We start from the raw sequence: 24,597 nt of genomic DNA, 5'->3' as shown, positions 1-24,597 counted from the left end.
CACGTGGTGCGTTTACGGCAGATGCTTACTTTCAACCTTTCTGTCGACACTTATGGGCCAGTCCTGAAGCAGGTGATGCCGATTCTGAACACAGAATCCTTTCCCCAGCGTCTTGGCGGTGGTGGTGGGTGAGGACAACCATGTACGCAGACGCATTCAAATGCAATAAGCTACCACAAGAGATTCTGCTCAGACACACTACTGATATCTCGATGAGGCAGACTAAGCAGGGAGAACAGAGTTACTTAATATTCTCCAGGAAACCTGTGAGCAATGTTTACTTCAGAACTAAGAAGGAATGCCTCCCTGAGAATAAACTCGGGAGTGGCGGAAAGCTAGGTGAACCACAACATACTCTGCTTCCTCTCCAGCAGGGACCTCCAAGTGGAGTGAGGACTGGCACACCTCCCTCTGACGGAGACCACTTACAGGGTGCAGGGGCTCTCCTGTGACGCCAGGGAGCTGCAGTTAGAAGCAAAGGAAATATCCCGCCAAGTCACTGCTGGCAGGGTGAACACTTGAGAAAATTAAAAACTTTTCAATAACAAGTATATCCTCTCAGGAAACAACCAATTACATCAATACTGTTTAGTAAGCTGTAACTGATAATTCACGTAGCAGGTGACACTACCATGAATAACAAACAGTAAACCAAGCTATGCATTGTTGGTACTTTTCAATAACATTCCAGTCACTAGACTGAAAAAAATCTATGGTATAATTACATACTTACAAAGAATAAACTGCTTGAAGCATGCCTGCTATCTTATATAACTCAATGTAACATTAAACCTCACACCTGGCAAGGCAGGGCTTAGACTCCTACCCTCTGTCATGTGGTAATCCTGTATAATAATCATAACCAGATCATCACTTAGAACTTACATATGTCAACATGATGTTTTTAAAACAAAGAGATAGACGATGAAATACATACCAAAAGCCAGACTTTTCATCTTAATAAAGTAGAAAACAATAGATAAACTGGACTTTACCAAAATTTAAAACTTTGGGGTTTCAAAGGATACCAAGAAAATCAAAAAACCTACAGAATAAGAGAAAATACTTACAAACCGTACATCTAATAAGAAACTTGTATCTAGAATATATAAGAACTCTTACTACTCAACAATAAAGAGACAAATAATGCAAATTTTTTTAAGACGGACAAACCAGAAATGAACCCACACTTATGTGGGCAATTAATCTACAACAAAGGAAACAAGAACATACAATGAAGAGTGACTTCAATAAATGGTGCTGGGGAAACCAAACAGCTACATGCACAAGAATCAAACTGGACTACTCCCTCACACCACACACAAAAGTAAACTCAAAATCCGTCAACGACTTAAATGTAACACCTGAAGCCTTAAAATTTCTAGAAGAAAACTTAGGCAGTATGCTCTTTAACATCAGTCTTAGCAGTAATTTTTTGGTTGTCTCCTCAGGCAAGGGGAAGAAAAAGCAAAAATAAGCAAATGAGACTACATCAAACTAAAAGCTTTGCACAGTGAAGGAAACTATCAACATAACAAAAAAGAAGCCTATAGAATGGGAGAAGACATTTGCAAACACTACATCTGATAAGGGATTAATATCCAAAATATACAAAGAACTCATACAACTCAACATCCAAAAAAGCAACCTGATTTAAAAACTGGGCAGAGGATCTGAATAAGACATCTTTCCAAAGACACACAGATGGCCAACAGGCACATGAAAAGGTGATGCTCAACATCACTAATCATCAGGGAAATGCAAATCGAAACCACAATGAGGTACCACCTCACACCAGTCAGAACTGCTGTCATCAAAAAGACAACAAACTGGTGGTCAAGTGGTTAAGACTCTGCGCTTCCACTGCAGGGGGCACAGGTTCAATCCCTGGTCGGGGAACTAAGATCCCACATGCCATGAGGCGTGGCCAAATATAAAAAAAAAAAAAAAATTAAAATAAAAAGACAACAAAAAACAAGTTGGCAAGAATGTGGAGAAAAGGGGACCCTTGAGCACTGTTGGTGGGAATGTAAATTGGTGCAGCCACTATGGAAAACAGTATGGAGGTTCCTCAAAGAATTAAAAATAGAACTACCATACAATTCAGCAATTCTACTCCTGGCTATTTATCTGAAAAGAACAAAAGCACTATTTCAAAAAGATATATTCACCCTTATGTTCATTGCAGCATTATGCACAATAGCCAAGATATGAAAGCAACCTAAGTTCCCATCAATACATGAATGGATAAAGATGATGTGGAAGGTGCACACACATGCGTGCACACACACACATAAATACACTGTAATACCATTCAGCCATAAAAAAGAATGAAATCTTGCCATTTGCGACAACACGGATGGACCTAGAGAGTATTATGCTGAGAAATAAGTCACAAAGAAAAAGGCAAATGCTGTATGATTCCACTTACATGAAGCAACCAAAAAGTTTATAGAATACAGTGTGATACAGAAGCAGCATCAAAGAACCTGAAATCAAGAAACTAGCTCTGGACTCAGCATCTAGCTAAGTAATCTTGTGAAAGTCATTTCATATCTAGATAGTCAGTGCTCATCTATAAAATAAACTTTGCCTAGAGCCTAAATGATTCATAATGTACTTTCCATGAGCACTACTATTCCAATATATGTATAAGGACCTATACAAGCCATAAGGACCTCTCTCCCCTTCTGTAGTTTCAAACTTTGCTGAGTTCCAGCTTAAACTGAAAATAACATCTGCTCTTACATAAGTCAGCAAAGACTGTGTAAACAAGAATACACTTCCAAACCCAGTCCTGAAGTCCCATCTTACAATAATATCTCAAAGATTTACTTATAAATACATCTGCTCTTTTAAAACAGTTAACTACTTTTGAAACAAACTTTTGAACACTGGATTTCATTCCATTTATTCTAGTCTACATACCTCACATCCATTTTGAAATTTTGCGTCAAACAGCTCCACAAACACCTGCTAAGTGGATGTTTCCACATATGGGCAATCTCCGCTTTTCATGGTTTCCACACGCGTGACTTTCAGTTACCACGGTTTAGTGAGACACCAGTCCCCCCACAACAGGGTTCAGACTCCCGTCTCCACGGTACGCAGACAATGAGTAAGCACACAGAGCACACACGTGGTGCTAGCTCCTCAGTCCACAGGTCACCATGTGAGTGACAGACGAGCAGTCCCGACCAGCAGCCAGCACTCCACAGCTTTCCGTGTGCAGGTGAGGGCTCACTGCACATCTCTCACTCAGTTAACAGACAGCAAAGCATGGAATAAAGTTGCCTCCTTGTCCACCAGTGACAGTCCATAAAAATAGCCAACAAAGATGAAAGTCCAGCAAAGAAACAGGAACTGGCAACACGGGAAGTGAAATTTGAACAAATGTAAAGAGAGTCACAGAAGAAATTTGACCGTGGGAACGCTGGAGAGACTCCGGAAGACCAGGCAGAGGAATTCTGTGAACGTGAGCTTATTGACATAAATGAGGAAAGGAGACGTAGGAAAAGGATGACCGTGTCCCAGAGGAAGTGAAAAACTTCACAATAAAGAAACTCTCAGAGATATTTCCTAACATTGAAAGCACAAATGACAAAATACTGGAAGCAGATCCAAATTTAGGAGTATGACAATTCACCAAAGCACAGAAAAGATGCTTGTTCCACATAAGTTATACGATAGGAAGATGAGGCAAGCATTGTTCAAACTACTCTTGACAAGCGTTTTATAAAGAAACAAAAACACTCTAATTCTTAATCTCTCACGTTTAAACTACAGGGTACTAAACAAACGCTAGTTTTACTATTTTTTCCATTTTTCCTATATGCTTGTAATCCCAGGAGTTTTTCAATGTTTCAGCAAACATTTTCAAAGGTCACAGAATAATCATAATTTTTCTCACTTAGTAAGATTGCTCTGAACAGTTTCAGTTTGCCACCCAAACTACCATGCAAAGGGAGGACTGCTGATAGTAAGGTTGTATTGCTTGACGATATTATCAAGAGCAAACATATGTCAAGAGCACCCAGGTTCTTAACTCACATAGACAAATCTACCAGGCCTGTTATTAAAGTCTCAAGAGGGAAATACCCTGGACTATTACAGTTCAGCTCTTGTATTGTTTAATTTCCAGGTTCTATGATTTACACCTGCAAATCTCTTCTTCTATTACTACTCCCAAGTTCAGCCCATATCCACAAATCTTCATCCTGAAGATGGGGAAAACAAACAAAATCATGTAGTCCAACCTTTTCATAGAAGGGACGGAAAAGCAAGGCTTAAGAGACTCATTGTACGCCTCGCATGGCAATCTACCAGGGCAGCAGGGGTATTAAAACACGGCCAACCAGTTCCTGTTCCCGTATACATAATGCTTCCCACTTCTGAAAAAGGTAATCAGGCTTCACTGTGGTTGTTTTCCACACATGGCTTACGTAGACCTACCACACTTTTTAATCTAACATTAATACTTCTATTAGTGCTGAGATGTGATTAAATTTTTGAATCACAGGTACTAAATATACTAACAAATTTCTATCCCAAGAGTCGTGTTTCTTAAGCCGTGTCCTATGAAATCATCTTGACCCCAGAGGTGACTGTCTCTCGGGAAAGGGGAACCTAGCCAGTGGGGTCTCCACCACAGCCCTACTTCCGTCCACGAGAAGCATCTGACAGTCTGAAACAAGGATTCTGCTAGGAAGAGAAGTATGAAAGCCACTCTCAAGCCTAAAAGGAAGTAAGATTCCTGATTTCAGGATTATTCCAAATTCATAGCTGCTCGTGATGGAAAAAGCACTAGACTGAGAGTAAAAAACCCGGGTTCTGATCTGGACTCTACTGCTAACCAACTATGTAAAACCTTGTATTTCCTCAGGCCTCAGTTTACTCAACTGCAAAACGAGAACCAAATGGTATGGCAAAGTACCGGTCAGCTTAGAGGTCTCAGGCTAGTTAGAATTCTTCCTGCCAATTTTTCTCCCAGTAACAGAAAGACTAAAAGCATATGATTTAGATAATGCAAGTTAAAATATAATGCTTTAGTTAAAATTTAAAAAAATATCTGTCAGGTGTTTTTTTCTTTTCGGACTATTAAACAGCTATTTTTATCAAGATTATTTTGGCGTAAATAAAAAACATGTAGAGTACACCCTAATTTTAAAATTTCAAGCTTTATCACATTTATTTCACAAATACACGGGTACTGTTTCCCTCCCTTGCTACCAAGAGGCAAACAATACAAAAGTAGAACTAAGAGAAAATGTAATTTAAAAATAGTTTTGAAACATAGTCCAAAACTGCTTCTGCACTCCTCTCTCCCCAAGATGGATGACAGTGTCAATGTTGTAAAGCATAGAAAAGGAATAAACGGTATGAAATTCGCCAAGGCAATTTTTAACAACAGTTTCAAAACAAATTTCAGAGGTTTAAGAAAACATCAACTAACTGCCTAAAAAATATTCTTTCTAATTACGCTCAGGTTTCAAATCTCATAAATTTAAATGCAGTGTAAATGTAACAATTAGAATGCTGAAATATAAACTAGAAAATACAGGCTTCCAATGTACAATAAACGTGCTAGTAATCTCTCAGCAACTTCTTTATAATTCATAGTCAACTTCCAAAAATGACTCACTGTGGTTAACAAAGAGCACCTGCCATTAACATAATCTAATCATTGGTCTTTTCAAAATATTTCCACACTCTCACATGTACAACGTTAGAGGGGAGAAAAATCGTGCTTAAATAAAAAATGAAATCCACAAAATGAAGACTATCAATCAAATTGAAGCACACCACTTTATTACTAAATTTTCAAGAACCTTCAGGTACGAAGCACAACTCTTAAAAAGACATGGAGTTTTAATGCACAAGCACACTCGATTTCAAATAGCAAGGACAGTAAAGTTTTAATACCAAAATGTCACTTTTTAAATCATCCACGCTTTACTAGTTAGCTCTGACCCCAAGTGTACCGAAATAGCTCCCCAACGCTAAAATCGTTAAACAGCTTATCCTGACACGTGTACGTAATAATGATATGATACAAAAGACGCAATTCTTCATTAAAATGAAGGTAGAGAAAAAAAATAGAAAAAAAAAAATGAAGGTATAACGGCACTACCTTAAAAGTACCCATCACAACATACACCGAAGCCTTCCACTTTAGTACACAAAGACTTGAAAATTCGTGTTATTATGCAATGATGGCATGAAATACAAAACCACACTGCTCCACAGCCACATTTCAATAATGACTAGAAAAATTAAAGACCAAACGTATTAACGTTTTAAGTAATAAAACTGTGCCCCTTCAACATTTTGTAATGGTCAAATTTCTAAAACCTCAGTGTTCATACCTAATTTCAACGTCTGTGCTCAGAGGAAACTGTATTCAGTACGAGAGAGGAGCGGAACAGCTAATCTAAGAAACCGCTTTTTCTTCAATTAGCGTTCACCTCGCTCCTTGCTTCTATTTAGTCTGCACCTCAGTTTTTCACTCCAGCGAAAGAAGGACCACACGCATTCAGTCGGATAAGAACGGCCCTGTCCTCCGCCCACGTCAGGGCGAGCCGGGGGGTCGGACCCGCTCCATCCAGGACCCCGACGCGAGGCCTCCCGCGCCCAGGTGGACGCGGCCCGCCCAGGCTCCCCTCCTCGCTCCCGCACCGCCCGCCAGAGCCCCAGGCGAGCCGGCCCGGCCCAACCCAGCCCCCAGGCGCGCAGCCGACGCGCGGGCACGACCGCCGCCCCGACGGCCGCCAGGACCCTCCCTGCTCCGGCCGCGCTCCGCAGGAAGTCCGGCGGCCGGGGGCCCGTACTCCGGCTTCTCCCACACCGCCAGGGCGGCCGCCAGCTGCGCGCAGAGGCGCAGCGCGGGTTGGGATGGAAAAGCAGGCGGCCCGGCAGGGTACTGACCTGTGGAGACCGCCATCTTCTCCTGCAGTCCGACGCACCGCCCGGACGCACGCGACGTCCGCACTACCTCCGGGAGCGCCGCCGCCCGCCCCGCGGCTTCCGGCCCCAGGCTCCCGCCCCACGGCTTCCGGCCCCAGGCTCCCGCCCCACGGCTCCCGGCCCCAGGTTCCCGCCCCGCGGCTTCCGGCCCCAGGCTCCCGCCCCGCAGCTTCCGGCGCGTCACCGCGGACTCGCCCCGCGGCTTCCGGCTTCCTGGGACGGTGCCGCCAAATCAGAGTGCAAGGGTGCAGGTTAAGCTCACGGAACAGACTTGAGTCAGTCACCGTGACGGAGAGCAAGAGCGCGAGGCCAGAATGCTCGGGAGGGGAACGTGCTCCGAGAGCCCGCGCCGGCTCTGACGTCATAGGCGTGCGTCGGAGCAGGTGCGCGAGCGCTGCCCAGAGGGCCGTCCTCTGTCGCGGGGGAGGGTGGCGTCTGTGTGGAGTTCGACGAAGTGCGTGTGGAAATGAGGCCCTGACCAGACAGGGGCGTTGACGGTTCCGTCGAAAATGATTCAAGGAGTAACAAAAAGTTTAAGGAGTCCTTAGAATTAAACCACCTTGTTCATGCTTTCTTTTGAGATAGGCACGCGAGAGAAATGTGATTGAAGTCTGTGTCTGAGTCTAGAAAGTTCCTTCCGCTTGTGAGTGATTGGGGAGCATCACTGCGTCCGAAGGGCGGAGGTGCCCACGCGGCTCGGGCGGCCGCGGGGACGACGAGGACGACCCCCGAGGCCACGACGTCCCCCGGGGCGCGCGGACCCCCTCCCCGCCCCCGGCCCGCATGAGTGGGGCTCGTTCTGCGGCCGGGCGGTGGGCCTGCTGGGTGGGCTGCTGCTTTCCGTCCTGCGCCCCTGTTTACCCGTCCCTTGCACTCGGCGGAGGCTTGGGGAGGAGACAGACCCTCCACTCGGTTCTGAACGTGGAGGGGGTGTCGGTGCTTGGTCCCAGCCACGCCCTCTAAAATGAAGCGGCCGAGCGGACGCTGTTCGGTTCGCTCTCTGCGGTGGGAAGCCTCTGCCGCGGCTCCCGGTGGCCCTCCCCCGGCCTCATGCCTTGCTCTTTAATATGCCCCTGCCTTTTGTGGGAGCTGTGTTTACTGACCAGCTTCCAGTGAATAAGATGAGGCAGTGCCCACTGCGGCGGCACATACCCGAAGATTGGACCGGCGCGGGGAGGATTAGCGTGGCCCCTGCCAGGATGCATGCAAATTCGTGAAGCGGCCCATGTTTTACGGAAATCTGAGCAAGAGTGGGTATCCGTGTACGTATGACTGACTCACTTTGCTGTGCAGCAAGGAACCAACAACACTCTAAAGTGACTACGCCAATAAAAATCAAAAGAAAGAATAAAATAAGACAGAAGTGTGGGGTATTGCTTCTGAGATTTTGTTTAAAAAGACTACACTGCAAGGACTTCCCTGGTGGTCCAGGGGTTAGGACCCGGCGCTTCCACTGCCCAGGGCCCAGGTTGGGTCCCAGGTGGGGGAACTAAGATCATCCCACAAGCCGCGTGGTGAGGCCCCCCAAAAAAACAGAAAACAAAAAACGACTGCTAGCTTGCATACCTTGCTCTCTTGCTCCCTCTGAGGGAAGCCAGCTCTCATCCTGACAGCTGCCTTACAGAGAAGCCCACATGGCGAGGAACATCAGCTTCTGGCCAGTAACTAACCTTGAGGAAGTGAAGCACTCAGTTCAACAACCTGAGGAGCTGAATCCTGTCAACAAACATGGCAGGGTGAGCTCGAAAGCAGGTCCGCCCCACTCAGGTCTTCAGGTGACACTTTGGCCCAGGCCAACACCTTAAGGGGCACTCTGCTAGAGTCCTTGAGGCAGAGGACCCCAGGTAAAGGTTGCCTGATTCCTGACCCCCCAAAAATGAGGTAACAAATGTTTGCTGTTTTCGGCCACTACATTTTCGCATCATTTGTTCTGCAGCAGCGGAAAACTGATAACACTCTTACAGTAGCCAAGGTGTGGAAGCAACCTAAGTGCCCATCATCAGATGAGTGGATAAAGAAGACGTGGAATATATATACACAATGGAATATTACTCAGCCGTTAAAAAGAATGAAATTTTAGCATTGTCAACTACATGGTTGGACCTGGGGGGTATTATGCTAAGTGAAGTGAGACAGAGAAAGACAAATATTCTGATGTTTTCACTTGCGTGTGGAATCTAAAAAATGAAACAAAGGAATGAATGTAACAAAATAGAAACAGATTCTCACATGTAGAGAGCAAACTAGTGGTTACCAGTGGTGAGAAGGAAGGAGGAGGGACAAGATGGAGGGGATTAAGAGGTACAAATATTGTACAGGACAGGGAATACACCCAATGTTTTATAATAACTTTATAAATGGAGTATAATGTACAAATTTAGAATCACTATGTTGTACACCTGAAACTAATATAATATTGTAAATCAGCTATACCTCAATAAAAAAAAAAACTTTGTAAATTTCTCTTGAGATTTCATCTTTGCCTCGGGTGTCATTTAGAAGTGTGTTATTCAGTCTACACGTATTTTGGGAGTCAGTGAAGGTTTTTGATGCATGGTAATGGTTACTCAGTATTTGTAAGATTAGCTAATGTACAATAACAGTAATCAGTTATATTCTTGCCTTCTTTGTTGTAGATTAATTGACCACAGGTGCATGGTTTATTTCTGGGCTCTCCATTCTGTCCCGTGGATCTATGTGCCTGTTTTTGTGCTCATTTCATACTGTTTTTTTGGTGTTTGTTTGTTTTGTCAAAAAGTTTATTTGGACTCACTGTTTTGGCAGAAGCATCTGTACATCAGCCTACTGGTAAGCCAGTGGTGTTTGTAAGTGCCTTTACCTTGTGGACCCTGGGTTAGGGACAGAGGAGGAAACCAGAGAGACAGATGACAGTCCAGGAGGAAGGGAAACCTCACTCACATACACTGGTGTTTCCACACAGCTCATTTAATGGAAGTTGTTAGACCTGGACTAATCCTGTCTTCATTATCTAACTGTGCAGCCCTCTGTAGATCTTAGTTGCCTCATCAGCAACTATATGGGTGAGGACTGAATGATAGCATCATGCTGTTTTGATTAATGTAGCTCTGTAGTATAGTCTGAAGTCTAAGAGTGATGCCTCCAGCTCTGTTCTTTCTCAAGATTGCTTTGGCTATTCAGGGTCTTTTTTTGATTCCATACAAATTTTAGAATTATTCTAGTTCTGTGAAAAATGCCATTGGTATTTTGATAGGAATTGGTATAAAGCTTTTTTTTGGCAATGCTGTGAGGCTTTTGGGATCTCAGTGCCCTGACGAGGGATTGAACCCAGGCCCCGGCAGTGAAAGTACCTAGTCCTAACCACTGGAATGACAGGGAATTCCTGGGATTGCTATAAAGCTTTTTAAAAAATGAAAACAGAACTTGTCAAAATTTGTGGGATATAGTGAAAGCAGTACTTAGAGGGAAATTTTGAGCATTGTATGCAATGTTAGAAAAGAAGAGAGACGTGAAATCAGTCATCTAAGCTTCCACCTTAGGAAACCAGAAAAAGAGCCAATTAAATCCAAGGTAAGCAGAAACAAAGAAATAATAAAAATTAAGAGTAGAAAGCAGTGAAATTGAAAATGGGAAATCCATAGAGAAAATCAACAAAACCAAAAGCTGGTTCTTTGAAAAGATCAATAAGATCAATAAGCCTCTAGCCAGGCTAATAAGATAGAAGACACATATTACTAATACCAGAAATGAAAGAGGGCACATCACTACAAATCCTATTGACATTAAAAGGATAATAAAGGAAGACTATGAACAAATCTATGCCCCAAATTTGACAACCCAGATGAAATGGACCAATTCCTTGAAAGATACAATTTGCCAAAGCTCACAGACAAAATAGTACGAATAGGTCTCTATATATATTATAGACTTATACACTAAAGAAGATAAATCAACAATCGGTAACCTTCCAAAACAGCACCAGGCCCACCAATTTCACTGGTAAATTCAATCAGACATTTAAGGAAAAAATTATACCAATTCTCTACAAACTCTTTCCGAATATAGAACAGAGGGAATACTTCCTCATTCTGTGAGGTCAGCATTACCCTACTACCAAAACCAAAGACATTATAAGAAAAGAAAACTACAAACCAATCTATCTCTTCAACATAGATGCAAAAATCCTCAACAAAATATTAGCAAATAGAATTCAACAATGTATAAAAAGAATTACACACCATAACCAAGTGGGATTTATCTCAGGGATGCAAAGCTATTTCAACATTCAAAAATCAATGTAATTCATCATATCAATAGGTTATAAACAAAAGCCACATGATCATATCAATAGATACAGAAAAACATATGATAAAATCCAACACTCATTCATGACAAAAGCTATCAATAAAACAGGAATAGAGGGGACTTCCTCAACCTTATGAAGAATATCTGCAAAAAGCCAACAGCTGACATGATAAAGGTAACAAACTAGATTTTACACTAAGATCAAGAACAAGACAAGGATGCCCCTTCTCACCACTCCTTTTCAACACTGTCCTGGAGAAGAAAGAAAGAAACTTATTTGTTTGCCAATGACATGATTTCCTATGTAGAAAATCTGAAAGAATCAACAAGAAAATCTGGAACTAATAAGCAATTATAGCAAGGTTGCAGGATACAAAGTTATCATACAAAAGTCTATCACTTTCCTATGTATCAGCAATGATCAAGTGGAGTTTGAAATTTAAAACACAGTACTAATATAAGCACCCCCAAAATTAAATACTTAGTTACAAACCTAACTACATACAAGATCTATCTGAGTAAACTTACAAAACTCTGATAAACAAAATCAAAGAAGAAATAAATAAATGGAGAGATATTTCATGTTCATGGATAGGAAAACTCAAAATCATCAGGATGTCAGTTCTTTCCAAATTAATCTATAGATTCAATGTGATCCCAATCAGAATCCCAGTATATATCCTGATTCTAAAGTTTATACAGAGAGGCAAAGACCCAGGGTAGCCAACGCAATATTAAAGGAAAAGAGCAAAGTTGGAGGACTGACCCTGTTCGAATTCAAGACTTTCTATGAAGCTACAGTGACCAAGACAAAATCGTATTGGTGAAAGAATTGATAAATGGAACAGAATAGAGAGTCCATAAATAGACCTATATAAATAGTCAACTGATCTTTGACAGACAGCAAAGGCAATACAATAGAGCAATGGTAGTCTTTTCAACAAGTGATACTTGAGCAACTGAACATCCAGATGCAAAAAAAAAAAAGATTCTAGACACAGACCTTATGCCCTTCACAAATATTAACTTGAAATGGATCACAGACCGAAGTATATAATGCAATACCATAAAATTCCTAGAAGTTAACATAGGAAAAAGCCTAGATGACCTTGGGCTTGGCAATGACTTTTTAGATAGGACACTGAAGGTACCATCCATGAAAGAACTGATAAGCTGGACTTAAGTTAAATTAAAATTTTCTGCTTTGCAAAAAACACTGTCAAGAGAATGAAAAGACAAGCCACAGACAGGAGAAATATTTATAAAAGACCCATCTCATAAAGGACTCTTATCAAATTGTAAGAACTTTTAAAACTCAACAATAAGAAAACAAACAATCTGATTGAAAAGTGAACCAAAGACCTTAGCAGACACCTCACCAAAGAAGAAATACTGATGGCAAATAAGCACATGAAAAGATGCTGAACATATGTCATCAGGGAAAGGCAAACTAAAACAGCAATGAGATATTGTTACACACCTATTAGAATGGCCAAACCCAGAGCACTGACAGCACCAAATGCCAGTGAGGATGTGGAGCCACAGGAATTCTCATTTGTTGCTGGTAAGGATGAAAAATGGTGCAGCTGGGGCTTCCCTGGTGGCACAGTGGTTAAGACTCCGTGCTCCCATCGCAGGGGGCCGGGGTTTGATCCCCAGTTGGGGAACTAGATCCCACGTGACGCAACTAAGAGTTTGCATGCCGCAACTAAAGATCCTGCATGCAGCAAGGAAGATCCCACACACAGCAACAAAGAGCCCGCGTGCCACAACTAGGACCCGATGCAGCCAAGTAAGTAAATAAATAAATAAATAAAAATTTTAAAATGATACAGTCACTTTGGAAGCAGTTTGGCAGTTTCTTACAAAACTAAATATACTCTTTCTATATAATCCAGCAGTTTTGCTCCTTGATATTTACCCAAAGGAGTTGAAAATTTATGTTCACTCAAAACGTACACATTAATGTTTATAGTAGCTTTATTCATGATTGCCAAAACTTGGAAGCAGCCAAGATGTTAGTAGGTGAATGGATACATAAACTGTGATGTACAGTATGTAAACAGTGGAATATTATTCAGTGCTTTAAAAAATGAGCTATGAAGTCATGAAAAGACAGGGAAGAAACAAATGCATATTACTGTATATTAAGTGAAAGAAGCTAATCTGAAAAAGGCTACATACTGTATGACATTCTGGAAAAGTCACAACTGTGGAGACGGTAAAAAGATCAGTGGTTGCTAGGAGTTATGGGAGAGGGAGGGATGAGTACGCAGAGCACAGAGGACTTTTAGGGCAGTGGAACTACTCTGTATGATGTTATAATGGTGGATACATGTCATTATACATTTGTCCAAGCCCGTGGAATGTACAACACAGAGAGTGAACCATAATATAAACTATGGGCTTTGGGTGATTATGATGCATCAGTGTAGGTTTATTGTAACAAATTTACCATCTGGTCAGGGGTGTTGATAATGGGGAACACTATGCATGTGTGGGGCAGGGACGTATATGGGAAATCACTCAGTTTTGCTCTGAACCTAGACTGCTCTAAAAAAAAAAAAAAAAAACTATTTAAAAAAAAACTTCTCCAGTGGCTTTCGTCATACTCAGCTGAAGTTCTTGCAATGGCCTGGAAGGCTCTACATGGTCTGTTCCCAGGCCTGCTCCCTTATCTCCCATCTTCACCTCCTACTCCTCTCCTCTTTGCTCTTTCATACCCAACCCACGTGCTTCCTCACTATCCCTCCAACAATGAAGATTCACAACCACTCCAGGGTCTTGTCACTGGCCACTGCTTCTACTTGGACCTCTTTTCCTCCCAGTACATCTCAGCTGAACATCATCCCTGCCTGCTTCTTGCAGTCTCTTGCCAGTACCTCTAGAGGTTCCCCTGTTTTCAGTCAGGCTGATCAGATCCCATCACCTAGGATTTGGACAGGGATTATTGCTGGCTATGCTCTGCTAGAGCAACCTCCCAGGGGAAGGACTACAAATTTCTGCTGTCCATTCCAGCCACCCCCAGACGTAGTGCATCCTTTCTGAAGTGTCTCGGCAGGCAAAGCGGTAGGGTGAAAGTAGACTCCTTATTCACCGTGTACTGAGAGCTGACTGTTCAAGCCCAGAACCCCGTAAGTAAGCGTTTTCACCACAGTGCCAAAATTAACGTGTCGGCGCTCTCAATTCTCCTCCTCCTGTTAGAATACTGACTGGTTGTCGTGGTGTTAAGTCCACATTCAGTGGGCCCGTTCTTCTTCCTCACATTCAGCAGCTGGAGTATTCTTAAATCTAAATAAACAGGAGATAATGAAAACCAAGATAATACAGATGGAATTTGTTGTTACTCCCTTGTTTTTGTTTTTTTTTGTCTGTGAAGGGGATTCTGAGGAACATTGGTAATGTTTGAAGTTTTAAGTCCATAGCTGGGAAGAATGGACAACCACTGAAATAATGTGAACTGCATATGCTAAAAGTAGGGAGATGACTCAGGATTACAGAGAACTCCTTGAGAGGGAGGATCTGACATAAAGTCACAAATTTCCTAGATATCTAAATTCCTTTTTCTTTTTTAAAGAAAAGATATAACAACATAAAATATTTTGTTAATAATTCTGTAATAATTTATTCATGACTATTTCTTTAACACATCCACTTTTAGTTTCTTTTTTTCTTTTTAATTTGGTTGTGCCAGGTCTTAGTTGTGGCAGGCGGGCTCCTTAGTTGTGGCTCACCGGCTCCTTAGTTGTGGCGTGCAAACTCTTAGCTGCAGCATGCATGCAGGATCTAGTTTCCTGACCAGGGATCAAACCCGGGCCCCCTGCAGTGGGAGCGTGGAGTCTTAACCACTGAGCCACCAGTGAAGTCCCTACTTTTAGTTTCTTATACACCTTTCAGATAAGCATTTTTATAATTCCTCTTATATTCTATATATTATTTACTACTTTCAGTAAAAAATATTTTTCCACTCAATCTTCATAATTTTAAAGGCTTTAAAATATTTGTCACATTATCAAGCCATTCTCTTAATTTTGGACATTTGTGTGCTTCCAGGACTCTTCCTAGAACAAGTTCCTCTATCTATATGTTTAGGCAGTTAGGGGAAAGGCCAGAGGTTCTTCCTGAATCTTTTGGGCCTTAAAAATAATCATCCTAGGGACTTCCCTGGTGGTCCAGTGGTAAATAATCTGCCTTCCAATACAGGGGACACGGGTTCGATCCCTGGTCAGGGAACTAAGATCCCACATGCTGCAGGGCAACTAAGCCCACACGCCACAACTACTGAGCTTGCGCGCCTCAGTGAGAGAGCCTGCGTGCTGCAAATTACAGAGCCCACGTGCTCTGAAGGCCGCACACCACAACTACAGAGCCCATGCGCCCTGGAGCCTGCACACCACAACTAGAGAGAGAAAACCCACACGCCACAACGAAAGATCTCGCATGCCTCAATGAAGATCCCACGTGCTGCAACTAAGACCCAACACAGCCAAAAAAATAAAGAAAATATTAAAACAATCAGCCTAAATTAATCCTCATGTTACCGAACCGAACTCTGGTTTGCTCACCTGAAGTGCAGCAAAGCCAATCTACCTGGCTGTGGTGAAGGAAAGTACAGTGTTTACTCACAGGTGCCAAGCAAGGAGAACAGGCAGCTAGTGCTCAAAGGACCCGAACTCCCTGAGGACTTTCAGGGAAGGGTTTTTAAGGCAACATTAGGGGTGAGGGTCGCAGGGTGTGGGATCAGCTCATGGACATTCTTCTGACTGGTGGTGAGGTAACAGGGTGATGTTTTGGGAATATTAATCATCAGCCTTCTCATTCCAACTGAAACCACACAACTGGTCTCAGGAATTAATGCAGCTCAGGTTGTTTATGTCTCAGCACAGAAAGAATTCAGTGAGGGACAGAGTGGGAGGTAAGCAGTGGATCTGATTAGTATAGGACGCTTGTGAAGGCTACAAGAAGAAATAGAAAATCTGGATAAACCTGTAACCAGTAAGAAGATTGAATCAGTTATAAAAAAATTTCCTAACAAAGAAAAGCCCTGGATCAGATGGCTTCACTGGTGAATTTTACCAAGCATCTAAAGAATTAATGCCAATCCTCTCAAATGCTTCCCAAAAATTAAAGAGGAGGGAACACTTTCTAATGCATTCTGTGACGTCAGCATTACACGATACCAAAGCCAGACAAAGACACTGCAAGAAGAGGAAACGGCAGACCAATATCCCTTACGGATATTGATGCAAAAATTCTCAACAAAAATACCATAAGCTGAAATCAGCAGCGTAGTACAAGGATTATACACCATGACTAAGTGGGTTATATTCCAGGAATGCAAAGTTTGTTCACATAATACACCACATTAATAGAATGAAGGAAAAAAATCACATTGTAATCCCTATTCATGCAGTGAAAACATTTGACAAAATTTAACACCCTTCCATGATAAAAACACTCAAAAAACTAGAAATAGAAGGAAACTTCCTCAAGATCATAAAGGCCACATATGAAAAACCTATAGCTAACAACATTCTCAGTGGTGAAAGACTGAAAGCTTTTCCCATAAGAAGTTTTAGAACAGTTAGGCAAGAAAAAGGGATAAAACTTATCCAAATTGCAAAAGAAGAAATAAAATTATCTCTGTTTGCTGATGACATGATCTTGTAGAAAATCCTAAAACTTCCACACACAAAAAAAAACTTTTGGAACTAAGAACCTAATTCAGCAAAGTGGCAGGATACAAAATCAACACACAAAAGTCAGTTGAATTTCTACACACTAACTGAACAATTTGTGATGGAAATTATGAAAACCATTTCATTTATAATGGCATAAGAAACAGGAATAAATTTAACCAAGGAGGAAAAAAGCTTGTACACTGAACAGTGTTGAAAACATTGCTGAAAGAAACTAAAGAAGACATGCATAAATGGAAAGCCAGCCCATGCTCATGGATTGGAAGACGCAGCCTTAAGATGGAAATACAGTGGTGTCCCTGCAGGTCAGCAGACAGCAGAGCAGCCTGGGCAGACGGGCGTCGCCAGGACCTGCAGGGAAGGCGGTGCCCTTGCCCTCCGGGCTGTGCTCGCAGCTGCTCCTGGGGGAGGGGCCTTCCTCCGCCCACAGGTGAGCAGGCAGCTCTGGGCCCGGGGAGAGTGCACCTGCTGACGGAACAGCTGCTCCCTTAATGCCCCTTGGTCTCCGGCAGCGCCTCCTGGGCCAGCCCAGCCCAGACAATCCAGGGAACGGAATTCCACGAAACACAGTTCCAGCTTGACCAGGCTGACAGCAAACACAGCCACCACACCTACAGAATACTTACAACCCGAGAACTAACTGAAGAGTCTGTTTGTTGGCAAGTGAGGAGGCTGTGTATGCTCATGTGAGGTCACTGGACTGTGTTCTCAAATGATGTCTCCTGCCTGTTGTCTGTCTAAGAATTCAACGTGCACGGTTGAGGACACTCATCATGTTGGTTTGCACAGAGCCTCTTTTTACCATTCAAACCATAATTTTATGCTTGAAGATATGTCAGCAGGATTTATGAAACATATTTTAGATTATTTCCAGTTCATAAATGATTTTCATAGTGCTAATGTGTATGCATATATGTCTAATTATTTTAGATATTTCTGAACTTACAGTGACTTCACTCTTTCCTTTTTCTTTTCCACCTTGATCTAAAGTAGAGTACTTTTTTCACACGCTATTTTCAGAACTAAGTGTATCTTCTGTTGGTTGAAATAGGTGTTTCAATTACTGTCTCTCTGCTCTTGCCATTTATAAAACACTTGAAATTTTTTAAAAACTTTAAAAAAAAAATTTATTCATTTATTTATTTGGCTGCACTGGGTCTTATTTGTGGCATGTGGGATCTTCGTTGCCATGTGTGGGATCATTCTTTTTTTTTACTTGCGGCACGTGGGCTCATAGTTGTGGCACGTGGGCTTGTAGTTGTGGCATGCAGGCTTGTAGTTGTGGCACACGGGCTCATAGTTGTGGCATGCATGCGAGATCTAGTTCCCTGACCTGGGATCATACCCGGGCCCCCTGCATTGGGAGTGTGGAGTCCTAGCCACTGGACCACCAGGGAAGTCCCAACACTTGAAATTTTTTAATGCTTCTGACATTTTCAGACTTAAAGAAGTAAAAGGAAAAATTGTAAAAGACTTTGAAATGAACTGAGAAGCGCACTGGGTGTATGTGAGGGAAACGTGTTGTCTGGGTGACCTGATTCTGCAGGTTCTCTGCTCTTTTTGCTGTCTTTGAGCTATTTTACAACTCATTAATTTGTAAAAAACTGATAACAATGGCCATGATTTTTGTCCATAGAAATACAAATTGTGTCCAGTGATTCCCATAGATTATTCCCTGTGTATAGTCCCATTTTGCTTCAGTTTATAAATTAATACCAATTTTCTTCCATTTTTCACTTGACCCAGTCGTAATTTCTTATTGATTCTCTGATTAACTAGTAAGTTAAAACCTTTGACACTGTCATTTTATCTGTCTCAGTGTCTTGATTATATCTTTTTAAAAAATTTTACCAACAGCAAGGAGCTTTATTTATATTCCATACAGTGGATTTCAGTAAGAGCTCATGGGACTACAAGTGCATTCCAGTCGTATTTATGCATTTATTCCACTTCCATCAAGCACTCAGGCCCTGCACTGGGTCCTGGGGAGGAAAGATGAGACCCACAGCAGCAGGTACAGAAAGCACGGCGCTGCAGAGCAAACATCCCAGAGAGGAGGGTGCAGGGCAGTGGGAGGACCGGAGAAGGTTCCTGATCTTGTAAAACAGGTGCGAGTTGGTCGGAGAAGGCATTTTGTGCAGAAGCACCGAGTGAGGGGGAGCATGACACACCCAGAGGTGAATGGAGGGCAGCTGAAGGAAGGTTGGCGCCTTCGTCCACTTGGGCTTCTATCACAAAATAAAGTACCAGAGACTGGGTGGCTTATACGCAACAGAAGCTTATTTCTCATGGTTCTGGGGGCTGGGAAGCCCAGGATCGTGGCACCAGCGGGTTCAGGGGCTGGTGAGAGCCCTCTCCCGGGTTTGCAGAAAGCCGACTGTATCCTCTCGGGATGGTCGCTCTGGGGTCTCTGTTATGAGGGCACTACTCCCATTGTGGGGCTCTGCAATCACCTCCCATATGCCCGCCCACTAATACCATCACCTTGGGCATTAGGCTTCAACATAGGAATTTTAGGGGGACTCAACATTCAGCCCACAGCAGTTGGAGAGCTGGACACGGGCCCCTGCCAGCCTGAGGAATGAAGGTCCTACTAAGCAGCTTTGGGAGTCATTGAAGGACTGCACGTGGTAGGTCCCACAAACAGGAAGCTGTTTCTGCAGGAAGAGATGCTGCTCTGTCCTTAGAGGCAGGGAAAGAGAGTGCCTCGCCGCCCACACGGATCAGCTGCTGCTTCTGCATCTGTAGTATTATCTGAAATTCAGGGGCAAAGAGCTCTGCTCCTAAGTGGCGTTGGAGTTGGACAAAGTGGAAAAAATTCTGTTTTGCTCCTCTTTGATGTATATTTCATCTTAAGTTTATCTGAGACATTTTTCCAAAGAAGACATACAGATGGCCAACAGGCACATGAGAAGATGCTCAACATCGTTAATCATCAGGGAAATACAATCAAAACCACAATGAGATACCACCTCACACCTGTCAGAATGGTTGTCATCAAAAAGATAACAAACGCCAAGTGCTGGTGAGGATGTGGAGAAAAGAAACCCTTGTGCACTGTTGGTAGGAATGCAACTTGGTGCAGCCGCTGTGGAAAACAGTATGGAGGTGCCTCAAAAAACTAAACATAGAGCTGCCATATGACCCTGCAATTCCACTCCCAGGTACATATCCTGAAAAAAAACAAAAACACTAATTGCAAAAGATACATGCACTCCAATGTTCACTACAGCATTGTTTACAATAGCCAAGATATGGAAGCAACCTAAGTGTCTATCAACAGACAATTGAGTATTACTCAGCTATGAAAAAGAATGAAACCTTGCCATTGGCAGCAACATGGATGGACCTGGAGGGTTTTTTGCTGAGTGAAATAAGAGAAAGACAAATACTGTATGATATTTATATGACTCTAAAAAGTAAAACAAACTAGTGAATATAACAAAAAAGAAACAGACTCACAGATGTAGAGAACAAACCAGTGGTTACCAGTGAGGGGGGCATGGTAGGGGTTATGGAGGAGTTAGAGGCATAAACTACTATGTGTAAATAAATAGGCTAACGTTATACTGTACAGCACAGGAATATAGCCAGTGTTTTATAATAACTATAAATGGAGCATAACCTCTAAAAATTGTGAATCACTATGTTGTGCACCTGAAGCTAACATAATATTGTAAATCAACTGTACCTCAATAAAAAATTTGATATATCTGTGCAACCTTCATATCTAGTTATTAATATGCAGAGGGCACAAGATGTAAAAGCAAAATATTATTATTTTAAACAAACAGGCTTATCAACAACATGAATCAGTCTTTCCTTGGTGGATAAAGTTCTATTTTCTTTAATAACAGCTACTAATTAAGCAACAGAATAGTTTACCATGACATTAACCTTGTTCTAAAAGAATCATTAATGTGTAAAATCAACAGTTTGGAAAGCACCTGTACCCAGCAGTCAAAGCCTATTTCATGGAACTGTCTGTTCTTTGTCCATGAGAAGTTGAGTTTATGTAGGATTATCTACAATCTGGAAATCTGACACTGAGAATAAGTGAGCAGAGTATTTCACACGCTTGATAATTCGCCAACCTGGCATCTTTTCTTCTGAAGGCCCTTCTCACTTACAGATTCATTCTGAGCAAAATTTCACATTTGACAGTGTTTTGATGTGTAAGTCCTTCCAGATATTTTGCATGTTGACAGCAAACTCCAGAGTTACAGTGCAAGCTGGGATAATTCGGCAGGTTTAGGTTCTGGGACAGAGCAGCTGGGAGGATTGGCTAGGGTCACAAGGAGCAATGTTATAAATGCTTGGCGATGGTTACTGAGTGAGTAACCAAGGACGGGCTGTGCCTGGTGCTGAAGCTTTCTGCTCTGTGACTGTCCGTAATTTTTACTTCTTTGCCTGCCTTTACTGTATCCTTTTTTAATTTACAGGAGTCTTGTAAGAAACAGTCATTAAACTTTATTCCTGAGTCCAATGTGGTTTTGCTATAATAATGCCAAAAGTCCTGAGGAGGAGCATGCCGCCAGTTAAATTATTATTCTCTAGCGCTTTAGCCCTTTCCAAAGCTCCACGGTTCAGAGGGAAGAGGTTTCATACACTTAAAATACACATCGCGGAGCTTGAGTTTGGCCCTCTGGTTGCTCAAAAGTTCAGAATGTATCTGATCAGGTAGAAGTAGTTTTCAGGGATCTTTTACTGTAAACCCTGTTTGAAATAATCACCGCAGATAGCTTATAGGAAGCCTTAGCACAGATGCTATATGTTATATATTATGTTACAATATAATTTTCCAACTAAGGAAAGACTGTTTTCATTTTTGTGAGATTGTGTGTTTAGGGCTCACAGTGCTTTAAGCCTGTCAGATCACACACTTTGCCTGTGAAATCCCACTGAAGATCTAAGAGTCTGTGCCAGAAGCCCAGGCATCTGAGCAGCAGGAGGGACGTCAGGGACCGCTAAATGTTATGAGCCGAAAACGTCACCGAACCAGATGTTTCCATGTAAAGGCTGATGCTGTTCTGTTGGGGCAAAGCAGGGCCCACCTGTCTCACTGCTCCCAGGTGGTTCTGGAACAAACGCTGCGGAAGGCTGCCCCTTCCCGGCAGACAGCCTCCTACCCTTGCAGAGATCGGCCCTGCATTTCAGCCCTCAGCGCAGAGGAGACACCACAAAGAGGAGGCGGCTGCACCAGCTGCTTCTCTTTCACGGGGGAACACGAGCTCGACCGGTGTCTTCCTCCAGCCCTCCCAGTTCGGCGGCCGCAGAGATGTGCCTGTGAAATGGGAGCAGCACTGCCCCGCGGGGCCGCTGAGAAGGGAGAACACGGCACGTGGGCTCTGCGAGGCGTGTTTGTGAAATAAAACACGGAATCCATTGCTCCATCTCTGCAGAGGCTGATAAAGCCTGGGAAGAAAGGGAAGCAGATTTTAAAGTTTATAACTTTCCATTTGCAACAATAGACAGCAGTGAGAGGAGAGTCCAAAGGATAAACACCCCTGAGGTTTTTTGTTTTTAGATTCCACATGTGAGTGAGATCATAACAGCATTAGTCTTTCTCTGTCTGACTTATTTCACTTAGCATAATACCCTCTAGGTCCATCCATGTTGTCACAAATGGCAGGATTTCCTTCCTTTTTATGGATGAATAATATTCCATTGTGTGTATAGTTACATACATATATAATTATATATATATATAATTTCACATCTTTTTTATCCATTCATCCATCCATGGACACATAGGTTGTTTCCATGTCTTGGCTACTGTGAATAATGCTGCAATGATCATGGGGCCCATGAGGTTTTATAGATTGCTCTTTTTATCTGGAAAATTTGTAGTTGGCTTGGAAAAAGCCCCTGCCTTCATGGAGCTTCTGTGCTAACGGAAGCAGACTAACAGCAAACTCTTAAACAAATACATATATGAGACAATTTCCCACCATGATGATAAGTGCTGAAAAGCAAACAGGGTAACAGAATAAGAGCGGCAGAGGTAGCGCTGGCTCCGTTCTTTAGGGCAGGTGGTTAGGGAGGGGCCCTTTTAGGAAAGGGTCGCAGCTCAGATCATGGGGCAGGTGTTGTAGGAAGCCCTGGAGGGGCCCAGGCAGCAGCGGACAGCTGAGGAGGGCAACTTGTGGGGCCTCCCTGGTGGCGCAGTGGGTAAGACTCCGCAGTCCCAGTGCAGGGGGCCTGGGTTCGAGCCCTGGTCGGGGAACTAGATCCCACATGCATGCCGCAACAAAGGAGCCCTTGAGCCGCAACTGAGGAGCCCGCCTGCCACAACTAAGACCCAGTGCAAACAAATAAATAAGTAAATAAATAAATATTTTTAAAAAATGCGGCATGTGATCCTGAAGCAGAAACATGTATTTTTTTAGTTTTGCTATGAGCAACATCATTGAGACAATTGATGAAATCTGAATGTCTGTAGATTGGGTAACTATTAATTTTTTTAAAAAATTTGTTTTATTTTATTTTTTTTGGCCGTGCCACCATGTGGCCTGCGGGATCTTAGTTCCCCAACCAAGGATCGAACCCGTGCCCCCTGCAGTGGAAGCATGATTCTTAACCACTGGACAGCCAGGGAAATCCCTTAATTTTTCGATTGTTATGAAATTATTCTGTGGTTATTATATAAAGTAAGGTTACTGGTTTTAGGATATACATGGTTTTTAGGAAGTATTTATAAGTAAAGGGGCATCCTGTCTATAACTTAGTCTCAAATAATTAAAAAAACTTTATAGATAATGGTAAAAGCAGGTTCGAGGAAATGTAACAAAGGAATTTGAGTGAAAGATAAATGGGAATTTTACTAACCTTACAACTTTTTTGTAAGCCTGAAACTTATTTCAAAAAGTTTTAAAAATTAAATTGCAGAGGCATTTTAAGAAATGACCTCAAATTTAATAAGTAACAGCACTTTCTTAAACTAAACATTTCCTAACCTTGTGCTAAGAGTGAGTCATTACCTTCTGGGTTTCTTCATTCTTGCTGACGTTTGATTCCTCGGGTGGAGTTGGTTATATTTATGATGGATACTGGGAGTACAATGGCTTGGGTATGTGTATAAATCAAGTAAGGCTGTTCCAACTAGCAAGTCTGGGTATCTTTCAGGGTCAAAATTGGAGGGAAAACTTCAAATGCAATTACATTATACTGTAACATTTAAAACATATATTTGTAGGAATTGAGCTGAATTATATTATCCTCGTAAGAAAAACCTACATTCTACTTATTTTGTTCACAGGAACGTGGTCGGGCACGGACCACGTGCCAGTCGTAAGTGCTGAAGATTGGGAGGAAGACAAGCCAGGATCTGGCCTGGGCAGCCCACATCTGTGCCAACAAACCACCTTCTACAAACGGGAAGGTGCCGTCCGTCCTGCCCCGATACTCCTGAGGGTGAGTGCGGAGGCCCAGCCTCCAGGGGCAGCTCTCGGAACTGGGGTGAAGGCAGAGCTCTCCCCTGAGTCACCCTCTTCCTCTTCTGCTCCACTGCCTACAAACACCCAACAGGCACCGTCGGCTCTGCCCTGACAGGATGAGCCCCTCCTGGCTCTCGGAGACCCCCAGACCACGGCGCAATTACACAAGTGACCGGAAATGCGCCCAATTGAATAAATTTAGATCCGCCATAACG

At 42.7% G+C, this 24,597-nt stretch overlaps 1 protein-coding gene and 1 long non-coding RNA gene across 3 annotated transcripts in view; one reads left to right on the top strand and one right to left on the bottom strand.

Moving 5' to 3' along the window:
- The window catches only part of UBE2V2 (ubiquitin conjugating enzyme E2 V2), a 30,142-nt gene extending 23,062 nt beyond the window's left edge, over window positions 1-7,080 (bottom strand). Inside the window, exon 1 of one of the 2 annotated variants that reach the window (XM_082433938.1) lies at window positions 6,925-7,080. In XM_082433938.1, coding sequence (XP_082290064.1) covers window positions 6,925-6,940 — 16 coding nt within the window. In that variant the 5' untranslated portion in view covers window positions 6,941-7,080. Of the gene's footprint in view, window positions 1-6,365; window positions 6,647-6,924 lie in introns of those variants that run through there. The other variant, XM_082433940.1, reaches the window with a different exon arrangement.
- A 77-nt stretch (window positions 7,081-7,157) lies between these two features.
- LOC309647036 lies at window positions 7,158-24,595 on the top strand. The gene is made up of 2 exons (XR_014255742.1): window positions 7,158-7,346; window positions 24,205-24,595. It is a non-coding gene; the product is annotated as an uncharacterized lncRNA (long non-coding RNA).
- Window positions 24,596-24,597: the final 2 nt, after the last annotated feature.

Source organism: Balaenoptera physalus, assembly GCF_965194825.1.
Source record: "Balaenoptera physalus genome assembly, chromosome: 17".
NCBI lineage: Eukaryota > Metazoa > Chordata > Mammalia > Artiodactyla > Balaenopteridae > Balaenoptera > Balaenoptera physalus.
This window is presented reverse-complemented; position numbering and strand designations above follow the sequence as displayed.